Genomic DNA, 12,608 nt, shown 5'->3' with positions numbered 1-12,608 from the left:
TTGAAGACGTCAGTTATGGTTTTGGTACTGATTTAATGTGCTGCACAGCCAAAGCTCTTTTGAGAGAAAAGGCAGGTATATATGTTTCTGTCTCGATAGAAACTCCAGTAATTAATCAGTCTGTTGGTCCCGGTGTGGTTCTTCTCTGAGCCAACAGCTTGTCTCTCAAAGATTTTTACTAGGAAGAAACACTTGCTGACTGAGTACTAGTTACTAGAACTGTAGCACCAAAGCAAGAACAGAGGTCAAGTGGGCCACCAACCATTTCTGCACCAGCCATAACACCTCAGTCTTCCTTTGTGTTTGATTCTTTGTGATGCTCAAGCAGGATACAAGCACACCATAAGAAACCTTTGTGCTTTCTTGTAAGACAATTGTGCTTTGTTGTCATTTAAACAGAAGCCAAGAATTTGAGTGTATAGGTCCCCACAGAAATCTGATAACATCTTGGCTGAAGTCTCCGTCATTCTGTCTACTAGATCAATCCAGAGGCAGTTGGGGCAGGGGGAGTACTGAATCACTCCACTGAGTTATAATCATACAAGGGTATTTAAAGCACTTCAGACTTTGAAATACCTTTTGAGCAAACCTCACAGCATAACTTTCTCACCGACTGCAGTGCTGGGTCCAGGATAAGAAGACCCTCTGGAACAATGCTGGGTAAGGTATGGTAAGGAATATCGGCAATCAAAGCCTTCCCACCAGCAGTGCATAGCTCTTGAGACACAAGACAGTCAATGAATGGTTGCTTTGGCTGTATTACTGTAAGACCCTTTTGAGTTATGCATCCCTCTTTACAGAAAGATGGCCGTTGTCTTGAAAGAGCTCATATCAGGAAGATTCAGATGTCAGTGTTCACAGGAAGCTTTGGGGGCTTTGCAGCTCTCATTTTCCTTTCTATTTTTGACCACTGCCACATCAGTTAGAAATGACTGAAGTTGGACAGTCTGACCTTGAGTAATGAACTACTGAAGTCAAATAGCATGCCTAAACTTGCTGGCCCAAAAAGGGAGCTATATCTGGCAAGGTGCTTAAAGTTGCAAAGATAATCTTGGATCCATACATTTTGATAAACCCAGCATGCAGTGGCTGTCAATCACAATGCAGTGTCTCTTCAAAAATGTAAGCCTACACAGACCTGGTGAAATGGTTTACCTTTGTAGAATACTAATAGCCTCCATTTCTCCCCCAAAAGTGATTCTAGACAACTTGCAATAATGCTCCCTTATAATAGGTTTTACCCAGACCATGGTTTTCCTTCTCTCTGGTGCATCATTTCTTTCTACACTAAAGGCTAGTCAGCTTGAAGAGAAAAAAAACTCAATTCAGAACTAAATAGCATAAAGGCCCAACAACTTAGTGATGAAAGTCATAGTAATTCCTTTCTTCCAAAGCAGAACTCTTTACTACTTTGCACAGATGCTGCTTTTGTCCCCCCTAAAGTGGAGCTTCCCAAGAAAAAAAATAGTAAGGAATACTAGGTCAGCCAGTGGGTTGGATCCAGCTAACCTTTCTGCTGGTGAAAAGGGGAAAGAAAAAAAAATCTCTGCTAGTGATCAGGGAATTCAAAAGCCATGAGGGACAGGGGGCTGTAATTTGGAGAACTAGGTGAAAAAGCTGGCTGGATCCAAACCAAGCTTAGTATCCAAGACAATTCGCAAAAATACTTTTATGGAATAGCTTTATTTAGGTGATCTCTGCCAAAAACAAACTGCTAGAGATCAGGAAGAATTTATAATTTGACAGTACAAGGAATGGAGAGCATTTTGATTGTGAAGCCCAGCCACCTTAATGGTCCATGGTGATACTGTGGTCCACTCATTTATTGCTCATCTTCATAACCCGTTGGGAGAGGGTTGGTCCGAGGATTATGGAAGAGAGTATGATTCCCGTCGCCCCATGGAAAGGGCTGAAAAAGAAAAGACCAGAGGATGGTTGAGCTTGCTATTGTTCAGGTATTTTGAGCTCTTTAATGGATAATTAACAAGCAATGATGCAGATGGAGACATTCTTTCACTCAGTATGCATGATGCTCACCAACAAGTACAAGAGTACTGTTACAGAGCAAGTACATCCTGGATATACAGAACATTTCAACTACAGAGACCTATTATTTGAATTCAGGCCTGTGAACAATTGCAGATTCAGTCTATTTAACTACAAGAAGCCACTGCTTCAGCTGGTATCACCTGTACTAAAAAACCTGGAGGATACTGTCAAGGTGTTACCACTTTAGAAGCACCATTAGCAGACAAAAATTGTTCTTCATATTTGTCCTTGGAATACAACATGTGGTATACGGAAACTCCCATGCTGGTTTACAAAAATTGTCAAGATGTCAGAAATCAGATAAAAGCAACTGAATTGCATTTGCTTTCAATATCAGAGTACTGTAGTGTGGTGCAGTGATGAAGAGTGTTAAACTGGTATCTAGAAGGCCAAGGCTCAAATCTCTATATGCCATGGATACTTGCTGGATGACTGGGCCAGTCACACACTCTCTAACCTATATCACAGGGTTATTGTGAGCAGAAAATGGAGGAAAGAAGAACAATATGCAAAGGAAGGATACAGATGAGTTAAATAAGTGCAAAGATTTTTTCTCTTGCAGACCATTCATTTGCTGGTCAACCACCATTTCGTAGGCTCAGGTAATTTCCAAAATTCAGCTATGCCAGCCTTTTGCTTTTTAAGAAAAAAATTGATGTGCAGTTGAAAACTTACAAGCTTAAAAAATGTAAATGCAATTTACCCAATGGAAAGAAAACAGATGTAACACATGTTTTATTGTGCTAGTATAGGCTTGCTTGTGGAGGAAGAGAACCCCCTGGAAGGCGCACATTTTGCCTGTGCTCTGAAAGCTGCACTGGTTACCAGCTGAATTCTGGATCAAGTTTAAGGTTCTTACCCATAAGGCCATTCGCGGTCCAGTGTATCCGAGACCGCCTTTCTATTTACACCCCCTGAAAAGCACTCTGCTCTGCAAACACCAACCAATTGGTTACCCCTCGCCCCAAGAAGTATATTTGGCATCAACCAGGACCAGAACATTTTCAGTCCTGGCATGTACCTGGTTGAATGAGCTCCCGGAGCAGATCCTGGCCTTCACGGAACTGGTACAGTTCTGCAGAGCTTGCAAGGCTTCTGCCAGGCTTTTGGCTGGTACTAGTGAATCAGTAACAACTACTGGGCCCTCCCTACCAAAAGATACCCCAGACTATACACTAACTCCTGGAGTATGCAGAAGGCAACTGGGATTGGTGATGCTGCTATTCTGATGTTTGACATCTGATGTTAAACTAAATGGCCACTCAATTTTAAATCTTATATACTTTATATTTTTTACTGAATTTTAATGAACTGTTTAAACTTTGTTGATGCTTGGTCAGTATGAGGTATAAGCCATTCTACTGAGGGGGGGGGTATACAAATAAAATAAAATAATACTGGCACTGTGGTGCCTACCTCTGGGTTTCCTTTAGTTTGACAGATAAAAGGAGACGGAATTTGGCACTGGAGATGTACACGGCGAAGCGCTTGTCGTCCATGTCAAGGTTCTCCCTAGACTGGACAGGAAGATGCCAGTTTACATGCCCCACCTTGTTCTTTAGAAAAGATACTTTTCAAGTCTAACAAGAGTAGGTGGTAAGTCTCACTTTCTCATACACACTCTAAGTTTCCAAGATGTGTAAATGGGTTAAAAAACTTCAAAAATGTTTTTAAATCCAAGGTTATTTGAATTGTTATGGCTAAGTTACAATATACCAGAACTTACATTTTAAGAGAAGCTTCAAATAAAATATCCTCTGTTGAAAAACATAAGCATGATTCTTTACATAAGAAATTCTGCTTCCTTACCAATACCTCAACTTTAAAGTCTGTTTTCTATCAAAGTCAAATAATATTTCAAAGCATGAGGCATTAACATCTCTTCCTGTCCAGATAGCCTGAAGTTTAAAAGATTAAATGCTGGTCTAAGCCAAATACCTTGGTCCGGATACGGAGGTGAGAATAAGGAATGAACTCTGGCCTTTCATGTTCATGCTGAGCCTTCAGGTAGCAGTTCAGCATGCAGACACCAACTCCAGGGAGAGCAACCGCAAAGGTCAGGATCTTCCAAGTACGGGCTAAAAAAGAAATCATTCCCAAACAGAATCTCGAAACCTTTTTTAAAAGTGTGTGTGGGGGGGGGGGGGTAAAATGCATAATTCCAACACAATGTAATCTGTGTCCTTACTGTACTAATTAGATGTATACTGAACTCTGCATTGAGTTCAGTATACAGAAACTCACAATGAAGATTACTACAACTACAGAGAAGTCATTTTGCTTATGTTATAATCTTTGAATAGCAAGTACAAATTAGCTTAACACACCTCCTACCTAAAATAACCTTCTAACTAAAATAACCATGCTTAGTTTGATGCCAAGATAGAAAATGTTTATTTCTTAGGAGCTGATATACAAAATTTGCACAAATGATAAAGCACTTTTTCTAGAAAAAAAATGTAAAGTGTTGGAACAAATCGAAAGAAATGTAATGGATGCTTACTTAAACTTATTTTAATGCTTTAACATAAAATTAAATAACAAAGTATAAACAAAACCACAGTAGATCGATAATGAAAATGCAAACAGCACAGCAGTTACAATTAATACAATTAAACCATGACAATAACTGAGTCTCTTTTCAAACCACATTGCTTCAAAATAGTATAAAATACATTCTTTCAGATCAATAACCAACAATGCCTAGGAAATAATTAATTTAAAAAACCACTGGTTCAAGCTAACTTTCAGCCATGGCCTTCTTCAGAAATTCACTCAAAAACCCAACCAGATCAGAGCTCCAAATGACTGCCAAGGCTCTTGACTGGCTCCAAGACTTAATTCAGCTGCTAATGCATGCAGAGATGCAACAATGTTGTTTGAAAAGATTATTATTGTCTAAATTATTGACAAGATTTAATTGTATTAGTTTCCCCAATTATTCCAGGTGGTGGGGAGAGGACTGGGACCACATTTCTATCTAAATGCCAAAACCTACCTTTAGGAGGAGCCTCCTAAAGAGCCTCTTGTGGCTAAGGAGCCTCTTGTGGCAGCAGACATGCAGTCTGAAAGCTCTGACCATGAGGCTGGGAGTTCAATCCCAGCTGCCGGCTCAAGGTTGACTCAGCCTTCCATCCTTCTGAGGTCGGTAAAATGAATACCCAGCTTGCTGGGGGGTAGACGGTAATGACTGGGGAAGGCACTGGCAAATCACCCCGTATTGAGTCTGCCATGAAAACGCTAGAGTAGCGACCCCCCCCCCCCCGGCCCTTTACAACACACTTCGGGTGTCATTGTCTCCCATCACTCCCAGATGGGACTATCTCGTTGCAGAGAAACAAGCTCAGGTTTCCCATTGATCTGTCATTGTCATGAGTTAAAATTTCCATGAAAATAAAATGTTTCTTATGTTCATTGTTGTGGCATGTCTGTATCTTATTTTGAAGGGATGTTTAAGCATTACCATAGCGATCAGAGTGTGTTAGGGCAGTGGTTGAGAGTAGAGGAGTAAACTAACCCCCCACGGGGCCTCAATAAAATTGTCAAGCGTTGAGTGGTCCCCGGTGATAAAAAGGTTGGGGACCACTGCGCTAGAGGGCATCACCCAAAGGGTCAGACATGACTCGGTGCTTGCACAGGGGATACCTTTACCTTTAGAAGTACCCGTGAACAAGCACCAGAGAACCTTGCAGTTCTTCTCCAGAGCCAGGGCTGTTCGGCATCTAAGCACTTAACCACCGTGTGCCTCTGAGCATGGCACTCTAGGTGAACCTAATGAATTCCAGGAACGCAGGCAAGGAAGGAAGAAGAGTGAGGGGCAGCCAGCACGGCTAGCCCAACCGCCTGATTTCCCACATGGACAGGAACCTCTGGGAAGCCGACGCACAGGAGATGGTTTCCCGCATCACCTGACCCTCAGAGGTACACTACCTCTACTCATGGAGGTTCCACCCAGTGCCTGTTAAGAGCTCCCACTGCCTCAAGGTCACCGAGCCCCAGCCCGCGCCCAGCTCACTTACTGCTCGAAGCGCCTCCATGGCCCCCTTCTGCAGCCGCCGACAGCTGCCGTCTCAGTCCTGCTGCGGGAGCCCCGGTTGCAAGTCGCCGAGAAAGGTTGAGAAGAGCCACGGCCATATTGCCCCTACGGCCAGAGTAAGGACACTAGTCAACAGGCCCAACCGGAACCGGAAATGAGGGATGAGACTAGCGCAGATCCGTAGCGTCATCAGTTTTATATAGGGAACAGCGGCGGGCAGCGCCCCCTGGAGGCACGGTTCTGTGTAGTACGCATGCGTCTCTCATTTTGTGGCTGTGCTCCCAAGTTCCGGATTTACTGTGGTTTTTAATACTGTGGTTTTCGGGGGGGTGGGGGTGGAAATGATGTTTTTTTTCTTCCTGAATCAAAATCGGCGAATCTTTAACTGTCCTAAGTTGCTGTGTTTATACGGTCCGGGAGGTGGATCCCAGCGTTGCCAGTGATTCTAGCCTCAAATGGGTCGCCGTGCTGGTCTGAAATAGCCCAACAAAATGTCAGTGCAATGGCACCTTTAAGACCCACAAAGATTTATTCAAGGCGCGAACTTTCCGGTGTGTGCATATCTGAGGGAGAGTGCGTGCATGCGCAATCTCGCCCCTTGAATAAATATTTGAGGGACTGAAGGGTGTCCCTGGACTCACACTTCGTAGCGGTTCTCGCTGTAGTTCTTGTGTGCGGCGTTGGAGAAATGCGGCTTCCTCAAGGACCCGCCTTGTTTGCTTGTGCAGCCTGCCTCTCGGTGTTACCCAAGGACTAGTCCAGGGGTAGTCAAACTGCGGCCCTCCAGATGTCCATGGACTACAATTCCCACGAGCCCCTGCCAGCAAACGCTGGCAGGGGCTCGTGGGAATTGTAGTCCATGGACATCTGGAGGGCCGCAGTTTGACTACCCCTGGACTAGGGAAATGAGCTTGTGAGGGACAGGTGGTGGAAAGGAGGCTGGGTCAACCCCTATATATTTTATTTATTTATTTATTTATATTTGGGTGTGCATACGGATTGTTCTGTTTTGAGGGTTGGGGACGGAAGGAATGCAAAACCCAAATATGCAAATAGGACGAGTGCATACCGCACCCACTGGCAATAAAATTCCTCTGGGGCTGCCTCCGTCCCTTTAAATTTTCTCCGCTCCACTTCCCTCCGTACTTTTTTTGCAGGACAGGAAATATGACATGCTGCTGGATGCTGGATCGTGCTCTGAAGCCATTTTGATCTCTGTTGGGAGGCGGGACATTGAGAAAGACCAATGCAAAAGCTTCCCCCCCACACCACCCTGTTCCATTCGTATTAGCAATGGTGGGCAAAACGTCCCTCTTTTTTTCTTTGTTTCTGGTAAGGCTTGTAAGTACAAAAATGGAAAGGCAAAGCCATGAAGAGTGGAAGAATGGAACTCTCTCCCCCTCCCTTCCCCAGCAGCCCTGACTTGCCTGAAATGTAGTTTCTAAAATGACATGTTTTGTGATCTCCTTGGTATGTAGCTTGACCCGGAGGGGGGAAAGAGAAACTGGCAGAAAGAAAGGTGGTCAAAAGGCCCAGTCCATTTCTCTGACAAGTTTTCTGCAGTTTAGTTCAAAGAAACATTCCCTCGGATCCGCACACTGTTCCCAGGGCAACCAGTTCTGGAGGAGAACAGCAGGGGTAGCTGTCAGGGAACACCATATTTTAACCCATCTTTGTCAGTCTTCACATAAGGCACAAGAGGGAGCTCTTGTACTGAGACCTCCTTTCTCAAGCTGGTTCTGGAACTTTTTTTTTTTCTTAAAAAAAGAAAAGAATATATATGACATTTCCTTTCATAAACCTGAGGCAGGGATAGACAACCTGCCTGGTGTGCAGAAAGTCCCAGCTTCGTTCCTTGGCATCTCCCGCTTAAAAAGGATTGAGTGACAGGTGATGTGAAAGCCCTCTACTAGAGGCCCCGAAAAGCTGCTGCCAGCTAATGCAGCCAAAACTAACTTTGATAAGCCAGCGGTGTGAGACAGCTCCATGAATGTGCATGTCTGTTGAACTGCCCCCCACCCTGGAATTCTTTTTTTTTTAATCAGCTTCATACCCAGCTTTCCAGATATCCTGTTCTTCACAAGTCTGTATATTACTTTGCAGAGGTATCTGGGTGAAGCAGCAGCCAGCTTAGTGTAGCAGTTAGGATAAAGTGACCAGAGTTGGAGGGAGCTAAGGCAGGATGCACTGCTGCAGTGGCGACACCCCCTCCCTCCCCGGCTCACCGGGGCACTATAGGTTAGGAGCATCAACTTCTCATCTGGTGATCCGGGTTTGATTCCCCACATGCAGCCAGCTGGGTGACCTTGGGCTTGTCACAGCACTGATAAAGCTGTTCTGACTGAGTACTCGCAGCCTCACCGCCCTAACCGGTGTCTGTTGTGGGGAGAGGAAAGGGAAGGCGAGTGTAAGCTGCTTTGAGATTCCTTCTGTTAGAGAAAAGTAGCATGTAAGAATCAACTCTTCTCTCCATCTGTTAGGTGCCCAAGAAGGCTGGGCCTTCTCAGAAACCCTCTTAAACAGCCTCTCAAAGAGTCCTTCATGTCTCACTCAGGCTTCTGCTACTTCTTACCATCCTGGGCAGCTGGCAAAGCATAACTGAGTTTCTCTTCAATAAAATCACTTGAAAGCTCACGCCCTGAATAAATCTTTGCTGCTCTTAAAGGTGCTACTGGACTCTGATTTTATTGTGCTACTTCAGACCAACATGGTTACCCATTTGAGTTCCTCTTCAACCCTATCCTCGGCCTCTGTCACTTTCAATTTGTTAGGACTAGTCCTACAAAATTTTTGACCTCCCCCATTCAGAAACAAAGAAGATGTGGCCAGGCCAAACTGGACATACCTGCCAACAGAGAATGGTAAAAGGGAAGAGTTCTAGCAACAGACCTGAGAAAACTTTGGCCTAAGTCGTTAGAGAGCTATTGTTAATTGGAGTACAGTCAAGACAATTCTAAGTTAAGCCCTTGTTTATGACCAGTCTTCCACTGAAGTGGGTGTTAGCCTACACAAAGCTTCTGCCATGCTCACAGTGCGATCCTATTCCAGGCTACATACGACTGTACTGAATTCATTTTTAAGGTAACACAAGATGGTTTTGTTGTTTTGCTGAAACAGTCCTACAATGACCTCCTAAGCAGCGATTACATCCTTTTACATTCATTGAAGTTAATGGGTTTAAAAGAGTATGTTGGGGGTGGTGGGTACAGTGATATAACAACCTTTCTGATGAGAGACCTTTTCCTTTCTATATTTGACAGGCTGATGTCCCTCTAGGAAACTAAATGCCAGAAATAAGGACTCATTTCCTGACTGTGTGTTGCAGACTGTGTGTTGCAGTTCTTCATGGGCACCCCTGAATTAAGCATAGGAGCAAATTGGCAACTAGTGAAACCTGTTTAGCACTGGCAGCAAGACTGGCTTAATCGGTGTTTTATTGTATTTTTAAAGTATTTCCATGTCTTGACTAGTTTGGCTGGACATAGATGGAAAGAGGAACAAGGAGATGCCTAGAAGCAAACCTGCAGTTGCTTGCTTTCATCTACAGTTGCCAACTCCAGGTTGGGAAATTCCTGGAGTTTTGAGGTAGAGCCCTAGAAAGGAAGGGTTTGGGGACCTCAGCAGGGTGTCCTGGCATAAAGCCTACCCTCCAAAGCAGATTTTTTCCCCCCAGTGGAATCGATCTCTGTTGCCTGGAGAGAATTTGTAATTCCAGGGTTGGCAACACTACATTTTCATTCCTGCCTCTTCCTTCCTTTCTGGTCTCCCCACAGTAACAAAAAGTAGCCTGCAAAACTCACTTGGGCTTGGACCTCTTTGTCTTTGCTCATGAAACTATCCCAAGCATCACACACATTAACAATGCTGTGGAAATGCCACCACAATCCCCCCCCCACGAGAAATACGTATTTTTACGCCACCTCTCAGCTCCTGAGGTGGTTACAGCGGCCTGCGTTTGCTGATCGGCCCCTCTCCTCTTGCCATCTGACCCCCCCCCCCTCCTCTCTGCAGAGATTGCTTTACAGACAAATTCCCTTTCATACACACGCATGTGGCCACAGAGGCCATGCAAGCCCTGGTTTCCAGAGAAGGATTTATTTATGTCTTGTCCTCCTTGTGAATGTGAAAAGGGGGCTGGAGACCCCACCCCGCCCTGAGGATTCCTTTCATGTGGAAATCAGAAAGAGAGGGGAGCCCCACCAGGGTCACAGGAGAGGGGGGATGACTCTTAATTACTGCGAGAGAAAGCAAGCGGGAGGTTTTCTCAAGCTAATAGCAATGGTTTCATGGGTGGGAGAGGCAACTACCTCCAAACATCTTTTATGTCAGGATCTCAGCAGGATGTTATGCCTACAGATGCCTTCTTTACTGTCTTCTTGCAGAGATACTGCAGGCAGATGGAGAGCAGGCCGAGCGGCGTTCCCGACAGTGTTTCCCAAACTTCTGCTTCTTTTCCCCTGACTTGACACTGGAGATACCCTTATTCTTGAAAACGGCTTTACTTTTACAGAATGTAAGAGTGAGACCTATAGTTTCAAAGGAGGCTAGTTCCATCTCTTTGTGATTTTGAGATGCAAGCGGGAAGGGGTGTGTTGGAGCCATAAAACAAGGATGCCTACTATGGGATGGGAATTTTTTTGAGATTTGGGAGAGGAGTTTGGGGAGGGCCGGATTTGGGGAAACGGGGGACCTGAGCAAGTTATAATGCCATCGAGTCCCTCCTCCAAAGCAGCCATTTTCTCCAAACAGATAGATTCACGTGGGTAAGCCATGTTGGTCTGAAGCAGCACTACAAAGCTTTCCTCCAAAGGAATTGATCTCTGCCACCTAGAGGTTATTTGTAATTCTGACAGGTCTCCAGGCCCACCTGGAGGTTGGCAACCATAGCAAAGCAGTTTTGTCTGAAAGCATGTCATGTCTGCATGATCCAGAAGCAGAGACAGGGCAATGTTTCCTGCTCCCAGTGGAGGCTATCTGGAAGAAGGCAAAGCTGGAGCAGTGCTCCATCATGCAGAGATGAGCAGGCAGCCTCCCTGGAGAATGAGAACTCCTTTGGACCCTTACTTACTCTTTTTTTTTTGCAGCACACCAACCATTCACTTTTGTATCCCAATACACAGTTTGGGAATTGGTCATCTGAAGTGGACAGCTGTGAAAGGTCACACACAATGGAGAAGTTGTGTGCCATTCTTCTAGTGAATATCTGGGCCCGTTCTGCACTCATTTCAGTGCACTTTAGAAGTCTATTTTCCTGTTCTGCACAGGAAAATCCAGCTGCCAAAGGACCTTGAAAGTGCATTATCCAGTGTGTGCAGAATGGGCCCTGATTTGGCATGCCTATGGAAATAACGTTTTATGCAACTAAATATTAGTGCAGGGTACAATGAAGCTAAAGGCAAGTACTTTTGAATCCAGTGGGACACCCGCCCCATCCCTTCTTGACTGGATAGTACCCACAGCAGTATTGTGAGGTGCAAAGAGAGCTACATCTCACCAAGCAATGCCAGTCTGATTGCACAGGGTGCAGACACCACAACCAGCCAGAAACATTCTGACATTTATTTGTTTACACATATCCGTATTGCACTGCCTTCCCCAATGGGGACCCAAAGCAGCTTACAATATTGGTCTCGCCTCCATTTTATCCTGAAAAGAACACCCCTGCAAGGGAGGGCAGGCTGCGAGAGTGACTAGCCCATGGTTCCCCCAAGGAACTTCTGTGGCAGAGCAGTCTCTTAGGTCTTCAAGAAACAAAGGACGACAAACTGTGCTAGTGGAAATTTGCCTTCGCTAACCTTCACATGCTTTTATACTTTTATAATGTTTTAAATGTTTGATTTATAAGTGTTTTATTTCTGGAAATTTATGGGTTTGTAAATTATGGGAGTTATATTTTAATAAATTTAATCTGATTGATCAGTACATCACTCTGACTAGTTTGAGGCAGAAAATCTAGGTGGCAGGCACCTTGCTCTCTCAACCTGTTAACTAATGAGGAATATCCAAGTGAGAAGTTCTGCTGCACAAGCCCAGTGGAAATGAACAGGAAGAGCACAAGGGACTTCATTTCAGCAAGGGCTTGGGCAGGTGCACAGAGTAGGTTTTGCTCAGAGGTTTCAGTCTCCATCTTGCTCTGAAGTTCACTGGGCAAGCTGATCTTGCTCTCCCTGCTCCTTTCAGCATAGCCTACCACACAGGATTGTTGTGAGAACGAATGTTCTTCTGAGCTCCTCAGAGACAGGTAAACTCCAGATGGAGCCAATCAGTTGACAGTGTGAAGCGGAAAGGCCCCCGTGGTTCCTGTACATCTGGACTGTTTATTTGAAGTCAGAATAATAAATATTTCAGTCCCTCCGGAGAGAATCACCAGGGCCCCTCTGGCGCAGCCTCTGCAGCCATAGATACAAGAGGGTTGGGCTGGGGAATGGAACAGCTGCTGTGTTTTGGGAACACCTGCTGGAGGAAGTGCACCCAGGGAGGCGGGGAGGGAAGGGGGGGAAACAACACATCGTCTGCAGATTAG

At 44.9% G+C, this 12,608-nt stretch overlaps 1 protein-coding gene across 2 annotated transcripts; it reads right to left on the bottom strand.

Moving 5' to 3' along the window:
• Positions 1 to 1,664: 1,664 nt before the first annotated feature.
• COX6A1 (cytochrome c oxidase subunit 6A1) lies at positions 1,665 to 6,263 on the bottom strand. 2 transcript variants are annotated; one of them, XM_077308612.1, is made up of 4 exons: positions 6,069 to 6,263; positions 3,988 to 4,127; positions 3,466 to 3,566; positions 1,665 to 1,909 (listed from the first exon to the last, which is right to left on the bottom strand). In XM_077308612.1, the coding sequence occupies exons 1-4, from the start codon at positions 6,181 to 6,183 to the stop codon at positions 1,819 to 1,821; spliced, it is 447 nt and encodes a 148-aa protein (XP_077164727.1). In that variant the 5' UTR covers positions 6,184 to 6,263; the 3' UTR covers positions 1,665 to 1,818. The 2 variants fall into 2 exon arrangements, with proteins under 2 accessions (XP_077164727.1, XP_077164728.1); XM_077308613.1 differs by lacking the exon at positions 3,466 to 3,566.
• Between the last annotated feature and the right edge of the window lie 6,345 nt (positions 6,264 to 12,608).

Source organism: Paroedura picta, chromosome 13, assembly GCF_049243985.1.
Source record: "Paroedura picta isolate Pp20150507F chromosome 13, Ppicta_v3.0, whole genome shotgun sequence".
Lineage (NCBI taxonomy): Eukaryota > Metazoa > Chordata > Lepidosauria > Squamata > Gekkonidae > Paroedura > Paroedura picta.
The sequence above is the reverse complement of the archived record's forward strand: the minus strand, read 5'-3'. Positions and strand labels throughout refer to the sequence as shown.